The 15,222-nt window shown below is 44.8% G+C and overlaps 1 protein-coding gene across 6 annotated transcripts in view; it reads right to left on the reverse strand.

Moving 5' to 3' along the window:
• The window catches only part of Ppp2r2b (protein phosphatase 2 regulatory subunit Bbeta), a 399,374-nt gene that overhangs the window by 72,450 nt on the left and 311,702 nt on the right, over positions 1 to 15,222 (reverse strand). For all 6 annotated transcript variants that reach the window (XM_026783466.1, XM_026783468.1, XM_013349565.2 and 3 more), the window contains one exon: positions 11,873 to 11,985. In XM_026783466.1, coding sequence (XP_026639267.1) covers positions 11,873 to 11,985 — 113 coding nt within the window. The remainder of the gene's footprint in view (positions 1 to 11,872; positions 11,986 to 15,222) is intronic.

Raw genomic sequence — 15,222 nt, forward strand, 5'->3', positions numbered from 1 at the left:
TGTGTGTGTGTGTGTGTGTGTGTGTGTGTGTGTGTGTATGTATATTAGACAGAAGTTAAATAAGATGGAGGGTTTTTCATGACCTAATGTGGAATTTCTGTTTCAAGACATCCTGACACAGGGTTTGAGTGAAGACTAAATGTGGATGCAGTGCCTGCCATGGTGTCAGGCAGAAGGATGTTCTCAGCTGATGTGAATGAACTTGAGCTGTCAAGAAGGAAGGATACTAAACATCCTTCACCATTAGGTGGCTTGGTGAGTGGGAGGCAGTAAACCCGAGTGAAGATGCTGCCGGAAGAACTGGTCTCCCAGCTCTTTGACTCAGTGCTCTCAGCTAGCATTTTCCAAAGTCAGGTTCACTGCTGTACCTGTTCCCCCCAAAAGATCAGTGACTTACTGTTTCTCAGTTCATGATAAGGTAAAAGGGTTCAAACCCAAATCGATGACTGACTTCATGAACTGGAGTCTTGCTATGGAAAAGAGGAGTGAGTGAGTGTCGGTAGAACAGTCGGGTGGCGTAGAGTCACCGATGACTCTAACTGTGGACCATATTTTTAGTAGACTATCTTAAATAGGAATTCTCCTCTAAGTTGAGAAAAAAGTTCCTTATGGCCAAATAAGCTTGACGGAAAACACTTCACTCCAGAGCCTTTCTGGACAGTACATATTACTGTCTTAAAGTTTTACAGAAACTCTGAAAAGCATGGATTTGCTTAAACTATAGCTTCCCATGCCGTGCCAGCAAGACACATTGGTGAGCATGTGTTTGTACTATAGTGGCTTCTTATCACTTCTAGAGTAGAGAAGGCTTCAGATCACAGCAAAAGCCTATGAAAGCATGACCCGGCCCTAGTAAACACCTTCCAGGTGGACTGCTCTTTTCCTTGTGGCTCAACCATTCTAAGGAAACCGAAGAATTTTGTATTTTCTCTTTTGTTGAAAATGTTTCCTTTAAATATAAAACTAACCTTTTATAAAAGTTTTTCTCTCACCAGTTTCTTGTTTTATGCATTAAAAAAAGACTGTCTTCACATTCTCTACCCCCAGGGATGGCTTTCAAAGCCTCTACTGTCTGGTGAGGACTGGTATTTAAAACGCTTTCATCAGGGCATCAGTTGGAGCTTGGTTGGCAATGTCCTAAGATCAAAGTGATCATGTCCTCTGCTGGGCTTAATTTTAAATCCATTTGTGCTAATGATTTTCTACAAAGATCTTATGTATAATGAGCAGAGGACCTAGACACCCTCTTGTGATTTCAAATTAATTTCTTAGCATAACTTGGTAGTGAAAGGGAATCTGACATACACATTTGATCTGCTAAGAAAGCCAATTTGGAAAACAAATCCAAGTCAGGCAGAGACCCTGTTAGCGTTCCCAGGTAGTGAAGCCATGAGCATCTGCGTGCCTGCACGCTCATTTCAAGGACTGAGAAATTCTTCCTCACTTCCGTCATCCAATTGTGCCTGCGTGATCATTTCCTTTTAAAAGTATAACCATATATTGCTTAGATGAAAGATGGGAGGAGCACACTCCTCTTGTGAGAGAAAGCTGCGTGGGTCAGTGTGACCGAAGGTTGAAAGGGTGACACCATCTATACTTGCAAAGCCTGAGAAAGCCCCACGGACTGCCTGTGCTCATCAGCCTTCCTATAGACCATCTCTGAATCCAGGTCACTGAATGACCAAAGGTAAGGAAAGAGAGCGTTCCATAACCTGGAATCATGTTTAGCCCCTTGACCATGGTGTCCTAAGATAAATGACACCCATAACCGTGGGAGCATTTGGACTTTGTTTGGGTCAAATGTGACTCTTTTTCTAGTGGACATTTCAGCATCTTACATCCTTGAGGATTAGTCCATGGGGCACATTCCAAAGGGCTGGCAAACAAGATACGATGATAACTTGATCCTAATTCAGGTATACAATTCCTTTTATACTGTCATTCATGTTGGATCTAATTCCAGAATGTTAAATGTTCCATACTAGAAGAATCTCTGGGATGAGAGATAATGTGACATTGTCAGGGAGCATGCTCTGACTTCAAGGGAGCTAAGGAGAGCTTTTGCCATGTTAGATAGACTCCCCACCAATTTTCTATTTTATCATCCCGACTTGTGCAAGAATATACAATCATCCCCATGCTATAGATGATGGCTGCCATCGGATCAAAGATTGATCCCCTTCCTAGTGACTCTTATGCAAGATAGAGTGTTAAGAACACTGACTTTGGAGTCGGACTGAACAGGTTAAAAACACAACCCTGCCACTTGGTAGCTGTAGATGTGGGCAGGAAGCTTCAGGGGTCATAATCAAGGGTCCCCATTTGCAACTTGGGAGTTATAGAATTATCCATTCCACAGTTTAATGTCAGGGTATAATAAAATGTGCTTATAATCTGTCTCCCAGGTCTGGCACATGCTTAATAAGTGTTTTTAGTAGTTACTTAGTTACTGCTGGAATATAGCATTAGGCATAAGGTAGCTGCTGCCATGAAGCAGCCAGAGTGAGAGAGGAAGGAGCTTGAGTAACAAAATAAGAAACAGCTAGAGTCAACCATAGCGAGAGCCACAGCAAATTGATCTAAATCAAGGCAACTGTATTCTGATGCATGTTGGTCTTTACAGATCTTAGGAAGAACGGAAAACAAGTCGGAGACTCTCCAGTGTGAAGCTGATCTTAAAGGCTATTATGACAACATCTGCCAACACTAGTCTCTTGGTCATAGTGGGTAGACATGACTAAGTGCCTTTCTGTACTTCTGAGTAGTTGGCTAAGTGTGTGTGTGTGTGTGTGTGTGTGTGTGTGTGTGTGTGCACAGGGAATGTGCATGGGGATGGGGTGGGTTTAGGCACACACACACAGCAAATTGATCTAAATCAAGGCAACTGTATTCTGATGCAATGCTGCTTTCATGTTGGTCTTTACAGATCTTAGGAAGAACTGAAAACAAGTCGGAGACTCTCCAGTGTGAAGCTGATCTTAGCGCTAGGTACCCTTCCTACTCTCTTTCCTGCAAAACAATGAACCCACATTGTCAACACCAGCAGCTTCTATTGCCCGTATGGCAAATTGCTCTCTCATCCCAGGCTTATTCATATGGATTTTGGCTTGAACCTCAATTTCAATGCACACATCAGACATTCAGTCTTAATAAGAGGCAGGACAGCAATATGAACTGTGGAATTAGAAAGACAGTAATTCAAGTCCAAGCACCACCACTTATTAACCTCTGACCTTAGGTAAGTGCCTTAACCTTTACAACTTGAGGTGCCATGCCCTAAAAAATGAGGACCACATTAGTCTCGCATTACAGGTTTATCTGGAAGAGGAAATTATGCCAAGTGCTTCTGGAACACAGTGGATGCTTGCTAAACATGAGCTGCTTTTATAATTCCAACTGAATTAGTTCATTTGGCTACTGCTGAAAACTAGTATTGTCTCCCTGGATATTAGCCAAAGGAATCAGGCAACAAGGAGAATAGAAACACTCGCAATTCTCACTCCTAAAAGGCTAAACGGGTCCAGGCATGGAGGCTTGCCGGGAGCCTAGCTGCCTGAGGTTCCTGTACAGTGTTTTCTGATCCCCTAACTGAAACTCCATGACACAGACAGATATAATCAGATAACAACAACAATCAATAATGATAACAGAAATTATTATTTATTTTCATAAACACAGAATACGTGCGTCCTGCTGCGTTACACACATCACATGCCAGTATTCACTTTTGGGGCAGTCAATCAATGAGAGCTCTCAATATCCACCCACAGAGGTAGGAGGTTGAGGACAGAGCTGGGGATGAGAAATTACCCTCGGCAGAGTGACACATTCACCAAGTTAATCTAATCCAGGGGGGCCATCGAGGGCTGTGGCAAGCCTGTGAATATGGAACAGACTTGATTGATTTTCACTGCAGGAGCTAAAACTCCATTGTTATTTGCAACAAATATCAGGAAAGATGAAGCCGTGAAAGGATTGTATATCAAGCTTCCAGTGCAGCCATAAATCAGAAAATGAAGTTTAAAAAATTAAAAAAAGGGTTAGAGGAAGGCTAGATCTGTATCTGAAGAGGCCTCGGTTATTAAAGCATAAAGCCCAAATTAAAACTAAGGGCAGTAAAAGCCAGTCTCAACTCAACTGAACATTTGCCCTGGAATAAAGATGACACCTTGGCTGCTCCTTCTTATGGGTGGGTATTTACAGCCACATCACCAGAAGGAAACAGACAATAGTATACTTTCTCCTGCCTCCCAGGTGCTACAGCCACAGCATCAAAGCTGGCGTAGCCCTGAAGACTCATCTCGGAAACCCCCGTCCTCATCCTGCACCTCCTTCATTCTGTGCATCCTCCAAATTGCCATGGCAACCTTTTGTGTTACTCCCGAGAAGTAACACTGAGCCTCAGCCAGCACACTTCTGTAAGCGTGCATCGGAATTCTCCATGGGTTGCCTGGGGAGTCCTGTCAGAGTTACCAAGACCAGCATTCCTTGTGCTGAGGTCAAGTGAAAGTTGCTGAGAAAGAATACTGGGTGATCACGAGGCACACTGCATTTTGAGAGCCCTGGCTTATACTGATTTCACAGGCAGCCTGTCTCCTCTCTGCACTGTGAGGATTGAGTGGTTCATTTGCCTTTCTAAGACCACCTTTGCCGTACCTGGTTTGTGCGGTACCTACCATGTACCCAGCATTTGGAAAGTTCTCATCATTGTAGAAACCAAGGACCAGGCCAAAAGAGCTTGCAGAGTGTGGAAGACAGGATTTTAGGTGCACACAAATCTTGCACTTTATTTCTGGGTCTGCTTGTTACTATCTTTGTTACTATCTTTGACTTCTCAAGCCAACACTCACCTCTCAACATCTCTGCTTACAAATCTCTAAAATGGGCAGAATGCTGTAAAATACAAAACTGCTAGCCCCAAACCTATGAAGGGCTGGAAAAATGCAGTTAGTATTCTATACGTTAAACTGGTAGAGTGTCTAACCAGCTCCCTTAAAAGCAGATCAGGTAGCTAAATTGGTAGTTTCCCTGAGAGATTGTTCTTTCAGGAGATGCTAACTTGCTTAACCCCACGACCTATGAGAAAGAACCCTCAAGAAGTTCCCATGGAGAGCAAGAGCCAGTTGATGTTCACATCTGTGAGGCTGTGGCTCGGAGGCACCTAAATGGCCACCAATAAGATTTGCAAAAATCATGGTCACATTAAAAGGATAAAGGTTAGTTCTGCAGAGTCAAGAATACGTAACTGATCTTAGGGGTAGAACAGGCATGGCCTTGGGCGGGAGGCAGGAGAGTGGACACATGACACCGTCTAATCATCCAGGGAAGAGCCAGCTGGTTCCTGTGAAGCCACCCAGTATAAAAGTAGTCCTTTCGGCCTCTAAACACAAACTGTTGAATTAAGAAAGCTTCGTTAAGGACTTCCGGGGGATGGAAATCAGTGATGGAATTCCCCGGAAGTATGGTCACAAAGTATCATCTTCTTAATGAGTAGAAACCATGGAGAGAAGAAATGAAAATCCCCATTAGGTTTTGGGTTGGACTGGGCTTCGAATCCCAGCACTACCATATCAGAGCCATGAGATTGTGGGCAAATACCATGCATGCATCCCTTGACACTTAGTCTTAGCTCTGTGTGTAATCCATTCTCTTGACAAATAGTGACCTACTGCCTAGCACATGCCCGCGCTGCTCCAACGGCTGAAGCTTCGCTCCCATCTCTTTCCATACAGAGTATGGCTTTCTGAGGGATGAGGCGAGGCAGGCAATGAGCAAATGGCTTATTAAGTTATGCTCAGAGCTAAGAAAAATGATCAGGCAAAGGACACGGAGAGTGACTGGGAAGGAGCGTGCGCCATTTCTCACCAAGTATTCCGGGAAAAATTATTTGATAAAGGGGCAACCGAGCAACCACTGACAGGAAGTCTATGGCTTCAGCTGGCCTAGAGAATAACACAACCTTCCTGGCAGAATTACGGCACCAACACAATGGGACAAGGTCATAGAAATCAGTGCATAACGTCTAGGTACAACCAACAAGCAATGTTGTTATCATTGTTACTTAAATACTATTTCCATTAGCTGTTAGGGGAGTCTGTATGAAGTCCATTAGAAAACTTATCTCATTATATCTCCCTCACCTTTCAGAAGACAGGTTATGACAAGACACAGCTTGAGTGCTCACACCTTTGAGAGTCTATTTATAACAGGTTTAAAAGCAAATGTCGCCCTGGCCTAGGTTCCCAGGGCAATGTCAGCCAGTCATAATGAGACACATGATATCTCCAGGCTCATTCTGCCCGGAGAGAGAGTGCCAAGGGTGATTTCTTACTATCCAGCTCCCATCCATGGCTAATTAATTCACTCGACTACCAATCCTGTTGCCTAGAAAGGGCTCTGGGAGCCCATTGCCCCTGGGTACTGGGAGCCCAGGAGAGTAGAGCATAGAGGAGCTTCCTAAGCACATAAAAACTCAAGGTGTTTGTTTCTCCGTGCCGTCTTGGGAAACTCAAGTGAGTGAGTGTCCAAGTGAGTCTGCATGTGTGTGGGTGTGGGGGATGTTGTGAGCACTCTGACCAGGTATAATAAAGGCACCAATCACTAGGAGTGGCATTTCAGAGGCTGGAAAGATGGCTGTGGGTATAAATTATTCGCTGACAAGGGAGAGGATTGGAATTAGGATCTCCACCTCCCATACAAAGGCCAGCTGGGCATGGTGGCCTGCCTGTAATTCCAACTTATAGAAGGTAAACCAGGGAATCCCCAGAGCCAGCTGGCTAGTTATCCTGTGGCAGTTACACGAGAACTCAGGGTTCAAGCGAGAGACCCCTGAGGAAGAAGGCGGATAGCAACCAAGGAAGACAGCTGGTGTCAGCCTTGAACCTCCACATGCACGCGTGCACACACACACACACTGGCACGTGCATACACATGGGCACCCACAGATGGGAACTTGCACACACACCTCTACTCAAACCACACACACATACGTATGAGAGAAAGGCATTTCAAAGGCCCGAATGTATGTGTATAAGGCCAAGAGCCCTGACTTTTGGTTTAGGTCTCAGCTGTGAAATGGCAAACAACAGAAAGACAGGGAGCACGTTGCTTTCTCTTTTGGAGCCTGCATCAGATGTCAGGGCAAAGCAGATCAATGTCTCCTTTACAGATCCGGAGGCTGAACTTGGAAGTCCCCTCTTGGAGCTGTCACGGCAAACAAGGAAGACAGCACACTTGTGTCTAGCAAAGCCTCAGCAAATACTAGATTCCAGCAACTTCTTGCCAAACACCTGCCCAGTCCTCCTTATTGTGTGTTCTAAGATGCACTGAGGCATTAGGTAAGAAGGCGTCCAGTGGGTGTTGCTCAATTATCATCATGATTATCTTGGGGACATAAGGATACTGAACAGGGAGACAGTCTTCTCCTGGGCTCCTTGGGTAACAAGTGATTGGATTTGAAAGAGCATCTTCCATTAAAGAAAAAAAAAGCCAGATTTGCATTCTTGCTTTAAAAAAGCTGAGCCTCTCAGAAATAAAACAGGATGGGTTCGTTACACAGTGAGGATTAATTAGCTGTCGGGTATTATTAAATATCCCTACTCTCGAGACCCATGTGGATACTGTGAAAATGAGCAAGTGGGAATCATCGTGGGGGTGGCTGGGTGGGAGACACAATCGCTGGTGGTGCGGATTTCAAGAGCAGGATATTGGTGGATAACAGTCTGATCTATGTCATATCGGAGCGCTCTCTGGTGGGGTCATGGTCCCGACCCCATGGTTTCTAGGGCTGCCAGTGGTAGTGGTTTTTTTGTTTATTTGTTTTGTTGTTCTCAGCTTCTTTCTCCATCATGATGGAAAGGAAGGGAGAATGGCCCTTCTGGAGCTTTAAAGGGGAGACTGTGAAAGATGTGGCTATTTATATGAAATAGATGCTATTTTCAGGCCTCAGAGTGAGGAGTTGAGTGAAACATGGGTAAAATAATTTTATAGCAAATATGTCTCCTAAATTATTATAATTATGGCTCACATGATTGAAAAGTAACAACTCAAAAAAAATTCACAATTCTAAGGGGGTTGGTGGATGCTAAAACCCAGTGACCACCAACCCTGGTGTTTTAACAAGTGCCAGTGTCAAGTGTCAAAAATGCAAATTGGGTCTCAGAATGAGGATTTTTCCCAACCCTCTGCTTGGCAGCTTAAACATACGGTGAAAAAATGGGAGTGTCTTGTCCAGTGCCACACCGCTGTTATTAACAACTGGAGTTTGAACTGTTATTTTCTAACCGGTAACCGCACCTCAGGGCTTCTGTCAGGGTGATGGGGGCCCACTTCATTAGCATCATTGTCTTTGCCTCAGTCACTCTGGCTCTCTACTCCAGAGGGAATGTAAATCGGCCTTCTTTCCTCCCTCACTGGGATGGACCCTCCGGGGGGTTAGGCACAGATCTCCGGAATCCCACAGCATGCCATTGGCAATGGGGAACCACAGTGGGCGCTACAGATGGCCTCTGAAAAATGTCATGCACGTAGCAAACAAAGGCAGATGTATCAGTTAACACATTAAAGATAATTTCAGAGGCACCAAAACGCATTGATGTCACATTAGGAAATGAAAACAAAGTACTTCCCCCTCGGAATAATTTGATCAAGACTGAGCCCAAATTTAAATTTTTCGCTTCTCTCCCTGTATCTTCCATCTGTCTGTAGCTTGTGGTTACTGGTCTGTCTGTTGTATGTATGCGTGTACATGTGCCTGATGTCTGTCTGTCCCTCAAAAAGTGGGGTTTCTTTGTCATTAATGAACAGCTCAGAAAATGTGGCATGGGAAAGAGAAGAGGGAACTTTACAGAAATATTTAATTTCACAAGGGGAAAAGTTGGTATTCCCAACTGATCCAGAACAGCAAATAATACTGCAGACGTTATCAACCTAAACCCATTTTGCTTCCAACATTTATGGTGGATGTTTGCTTTTTAAAGTCGCTTTCAGCCCATTGGCTGCTTCCAGCAAATGATTACCACAACACACATGTACACAGAGGCATTACTCTGGGCCCAGGGTATGGAAAAGTATGTAATTTAAGATTGGCTATGCTTTAGTCTTGGTTCTAAAAGATGATTATGTGGGCAATCCCAGGCATACTAAGATTGTTTACATTGCTCTCTTAAAGGCAGGTTAACCTTAAACAGGCCAAGCACATAGTAGGACAGCAAGGAAGGAAATAGTCTGAAATGGTCGCAAGGTGTATTAACGTGGTTTCAAGGTCTGGAAAAGTTTAGTCTCTTTGGATGCAAGAGATGTTTTCAGAACAATGTATCACTACAGGCAGAGTCCTTGGCAGAACTCAGGGGCACCCTGTTTTCCTCCCAGGATTGCCATGCTCCAGAGGACAAAAGACAGTCTGAATTCCTGTCTGATTTCCAGCAAGGTGTTTACTTATCCACAAGTAACGTTTGGAATGAATAAAACAGTATAAAAACAAAAGCTGACTTTCTTTCTCTCTCACATACACATACAGGCCTGTTATCAAGGAGGGTCAGAAAAGTGATGCTGACACCGTGATGATGGTGAGGATGCTGATGGTAATGATAGCTGGTGATGCTGATGGTGACGGTAACATTCAATAGGCAGCTAACTTGGAGCGTTCTCTGGGTGCCAGATACCATATAGAGGAAGCTCTTGGTCTCTCACACACGGTGTCTCATTGAATCTCATCTGAACTCCAGTGAAGAGTGACCACTGTCATCTGTGTCCTAACTGATGATAAGTCATGATGGAGATAGGTCACTGGAGATACAAGGTTTCAAGCCAAAGGCCCACCATCACCAGCCAGAGTTGAGCAGGGTCATACTTTTTCACCCTCTTCAGCCCACCAGCACCTTCCTAGACATCATTATGCTTTTTATGACGGCAGGGCAGGTTGAAACCTCCCCAACCTGGTCTCATGCAGAAATGGGGAAGTGGCATCAAGACACAGCAACCACTGTGTGTGAGCTCAGGAGGAACACAACCAATGACATGGTGCCCATCAGTACGGGAAGCCCCAGTGGCCTAGCGCTGGGCCCAGCAGTGTTCGAAAGCATTTGATGAATAAATAGATCGATAAATGAATGGGCCCGTGAGCCGATAATCACAATGCTCCCTTTGGCTTGTGGAGCTAGAGTGAGACCTTTTCTCTCCGCCCACGTGTGCTTTCCCGTGACCCCTCTCTCGGGCTTAGTCCTTTGGCGTCTGGAAGCACATAGTTTCCAGTTCTAAAGTCCTGCGGGGTTAGAACTGGTCCCGCTATGTCCTTGCTTTACTGTTTACACTGAGCAGATTCAAAGCAAACCATCCAGTCTTAAGCCACTTTTACCTACAGCTAGAGCGGCGGTTCTCAACCTGTGGGTCTTGACCCCTTTTGGGGTTGAGTGACCCTTTCACAGGGGTCTCCTAAGAGCATCGGGAAACACAGGTATTTACGTTATGATTTCTAACAGTAGCAAAATTACAGTTACGAAGGAGCAATGAAATAATTTTATGTTCGGGGTTGCCACACCATGGGGAGCTGTATTATAGGGTTGGAGAATCAGGAAGGTTAAGAACCACTGCATTAGACAGTCTTCTCTTAATGGCCCATTTTTAGAAATCTATTATACTCGCACCTCCCCCTGAGGCCTTTCCTGGCCTCCAGAACCAAATGCCATTTCTTTCTCCATTGGACAAACTCTCAATCTCCGTCTGTACATTTGTCTTACTCTGCAGACTGAGGGCCGTTTGAGTGTGAGTCCTGTAATAGCTCTCTTCTTACCAGGCTATGCACATCTGGAGGGCCCTAAGGAAGCCACACAGACAGAGAGCAAAGTCTACACACATGCCATGCGTAACAGCAACAGGGGAAGGGCCTTCCGCCTTTAGTTCACAGACACTAGGATTTCTGGCCAGTGTTGCAGGGGGAAAATGGAAAAGAAACTTGTCGGGACCGAAGTTCAAAAGCATTAGGTGAATGCTGGGTATTAAATGCAGTTTCTTCCCCAAATGCTCATGTGTGGAAGGCCTGGTCACCATGTGGTGGAGGATCTAATCACCAAAGGTGATTAAACAAACAGGCTCTTTTCAACCATAGCCAGTCTCTTGTCGGGTTCATAATTTGGTGGAATTATTGGAAGAGGGGGCCTGGTTGGAGAGAGGAGATCTAAGGACTTGTCTTTGGAGGGTATCTTGTCTCTGACTCCATCCTGTCTGTCTGTCCCTTTGTGTTTGGACCACTATGAAGTGAGTCCACTCTACATATGCCGTTACTGCTGTTACTGCTTCCTCAGCACAGCCTGAAGGCAATGGACTCAGCAGGCCCTGGACAAAAATCTCCGAAACTGTGGGCTAAAATAAACAATTTGTCCTTCAAATAGTTTCTGTCAGATAAAATAGCACAGGAACAACATCTGACAAACACAATAGCCGGGCAAGGTTCTGATAAGTGGCAGAGTTTGAACCTCTAGGTCTGTTAGATACGGACGCTTGGGTTCTCCTGAGCAAACCTTCCGACCTAGCAGCCTTGTGCCCCTTCTGCCAACTACAGAAGGTATTCGAGACATGCTAGATAATGTAAATAGACAGGCCAAGAATACAGCAACGGATGGCAGTGGCCATGTGGCAAGTCCTTAGGGACAAAGGAGAAGCATGGATTTGTAGTCATTAGGGCCTGGCACCTTTCCCATCCTTCCATCTGCCACCAGACTCAAGCAGGCTGGGGCTCTGCCCAGTGCCTTCAACCACATATTATAGTTGTAATTTGCTGCTGTGGCCAGCACGTGCCCAACTTTAGGGGGGCATTTCCCTGCCCCTGGTAACCCAGGCTGCCAAAAGGCATGGCTGGAACAGCCAAGCCACTCACCCGCAGGGTCGTGATGGTAGCAGGATCACGGAGCCGGCCTTCCTCATCTTTCAGGTTGTAGCCTTCTGGCCTCTTATCGCGCTCACTGACTTTCCACAGCTTCACAGTTTTATCTGTGGAAGGCAACCAGAAGTAAGGATGGCAGGACAAGGAAGTCTCCTCTGGGGATGGGAGATGGGGTGCTGGTGGCCAAGGTAATGATGGCAAGATGGGCTAGAGGAGTCAGCTCTTGAAAGTGCTGTCCTGTGCACATCCCATGCCATTTGAAGGAAAAGTTCACAAGGCAAGACAAAAACACAGACTATGTTGGGACAAATGGCTTTCTCTGATGACATGTTGTGAAACATACATTTTACATTTTAATTTGACTCATTTAATATTGACTGAAGCTGAATGAGAATAGTCACATAGATAGAGTTCACTGTGTAACTGTTAGTACATGGAAATGAATATAATGTTCATGATGTCTCTGGGTGGTAACCATATCTAGTTTTAGCATCCACACTTCTTAGACACTGGAAGTTTCTGTTTTTTTCTGGTCCTGTACCTGTTCAGTCCCAAAGAAACACACAAAGGCTTATAACAATTATAAACTGTTTTGCCTATTAGCTCAGGCTTATTCTTAACTCTTACAGCTTAAAGTAATCCATAATTCTTGTCTATGTTTATCCATGTGACTTGGTACCTTTTCTCAGTAAGGCATTCTCATCTTACTTCTTCTGCATCCAGCTGGGAACTGCATCTCTACCTTTGCTCTTCCCAGAATTCTCTTAGTCTGGTCGCCCCGCCTAGACTTTCTGCCTGGCTACTGGCCTATCAGCATTTTATTAAATTAATACAAATGACAAATCTTTACAATGTACAAGAGCATTATCCCACATTAGGTCCTCGCCATGCCCCAACGTCCCTTCATAACCTTGCGCTCTTGACTTCCTCAACCCTCTCGTATTGCTGACCACACTGTTCCCAAACTCCTGTGGCTTCCTTCTATGCCATCTGTCTGTCTGTCTATCTATCTATCTATCTATCTATCTATCTATCTATCTATCTATCTATCTATCTATCTGGCACTGAGGGTTAAACCCAGGACGTATAGATGCTCCAAAAGTTCTCTGCCATTGAATTACTTCCCCATGACCATTTCACATGACTCACTCATTTTTTTATGTTCCAGCCTCAGAGTAGTTTATATAGAGCCCATATAAAACAGCTGCATTCTAACTCTCCATTCTTTCTTTGTTTTTGACCACTTGCTCTGACTTTCCCTCCTCTCTCTCCTTCTTTTCTTCCGTATAGTACACTTCCCTATCAATTGGCTAAGCTGGTCGATGATTTATTTATTTATCTGTCACTCGAAATTTCTGGAGTTTTATCTGTCATATTCATCACCATAATTACAGTATTTAGAGGTACCTGGGGTATCGTTGAGGCTCAATAATATCAATATCCATTATCAAACATATATTGGTCTGAATGTGAATGGATCTCCTCTCTGTAAGAGTGTCTTTTATAATATTCAGGGAAATAAAATGATGTAAAGATAAAACAAAAACGATTTTATCAGGAGGAGGGCATAACTCAGTTGTCTAGCATATGCAAAGCCCTGAGTATCAGTCCCTCCACTCTCTCCTCTCCTCTTCTCTCCTCTCCTTTCCTCTCCTCTCCTCTCTCCTCCCCTTCTCTCTCTTCTTCTTCCCTCTGTTCTTCCATCCACCCTCTCTCTTTTCCTTCTTGCTGCTTCCTGATAGTTCCAGGATATAAACTAAAGTCTAGACTGTCCTATTACCTTGCATCTCTTGATGACACCTGCTCTTTTCCATAGCACTGAAACAAACATGAGAACTCCAATGCCTCCAGGTGCCGACAGCTCAGGGTAATGACGGAGGTGAACTGGGACTCTGGGGAACTGGCAAGGCATGCTCCATTCAGGATTTCAATTCTGTATTTTTAGAAGACATGTTTTGGCTAAGTCAGTCTTGTCTGTGTGCCATATGGCCTTGAACACCTTCCTTATCAGATCACACATTTGCAGTCTGTGATTGTCTTCATCTTTCCTTCTGAAAAGCAGGGACACACTTGATTTCTCTGTATTTGTCTGTTAGACAGGATTTGGTGTGAGGTACTGTAGGGCTTAATTTTCACTACTGCCTTAGACAGCTGTTAGGTCTCAAACCCAGGACAAACAGCTGAGATGCCTATTGGCATAAGAAAACAGATTTCTGGTTGCCAGGTTCTCCCAGAACCCTTTAGTTCTTACCTGTTACAGGGTCTTCCTGGCTAGCATATCCTGTCTCTACCCTGAATTCTCCAGCACAGGGCTGGGCTCTCCCTTTTCCTAGGTCCTCTGGCTTCTATATAACTCAAGCCATTTTGACTGTACCAGTCTCTTGGCCCAGGTTGCCACCTCTTGGTCGGTGACTCCTCTTTGGCCCTTCCTCTCTCCTCCCAGCTCAGTCTGGCCATGTTAATGCTGGATTCTTCTAGATGTCTCTGTCTCTGCTTCTGGCTGTTTTCTTCCTCATATCTACAAGAAATCTCCTCCAACATACCTAGGAAGAGTTATGTCCTTCTCTCTCTCCCCTCCCCCATCTCTCTCTCCCCTCCCCCATCTCTCTCTTTTTCATTCAACTGCTACATAGCCAAGGACTATGGTCCTTGTAAAAAGGCACACACAAAACAGTCCTGGGGAATGATTGTAAGGAGATAAGGGCATGCAGGGTGCCCACTTAAATCTCAGTTCAGTATACATTCACATATTTCCATATTCCACAGGTGTCGCTCCGCATGCCGTTTTATTATACACTGGTAGAAATGCCATCTTTCTCATGGGAGTCTTAGGATAAAATGAATCAGCAAGTTTAACCTCTCAACATGGTGTCTAAACAGCAGCTGTCATTAGAATTAGCAACGCCGAACCACAACTCGACAGTCATAGCAGAATACGCTCTTGCCTTGAGCATCGTCCCACAAGGATGTCTACACATCTGTGTCTTCTGGAGGGTGAAAAGCTGACCTGCTAAACTGCCCTTAACGGGATTCTTTGGCCTTCTGTCCTGTCTCATTTCTCCACTACTCACCAGGCTCCACACTATCACCTCCCAGGTCTTCCCTTCTAGGAGGACCACTCTTGCCAGCAAAGACACACGATCTCTCAGTAGTTCACACCTTCACATCTTGTTCTTAGAGATCTCAAAAGTACTGTGCTGTAATATTTTAGTGAAATCCCACCTCCATACACACGGGTATTATTTGGGCTCCCAAGCCTATCCTCTCACGGTTGGCGAGGCTGCTCCTCGCAGGATCCATAATTCTCATCCTGCTGGGAGGAGGGCCTTTCCAAGCTGTGGGCT

The sequence above is a fragment of the Microtus ochrogaster genome, chromosome 18 (genome assembly GCF_000317375.1).
Source record: "Microtus ochrogaster isolate Prairie Vole_2 chromosome 18, MicOch1.0, whole genome shotgun sequence".
Lineage (NCBI taxonomy): Eukaryota > Metazoa > Chordata > Mammalia > Rodentia > Cricetidae > Microtus > Microtus ochrogaster.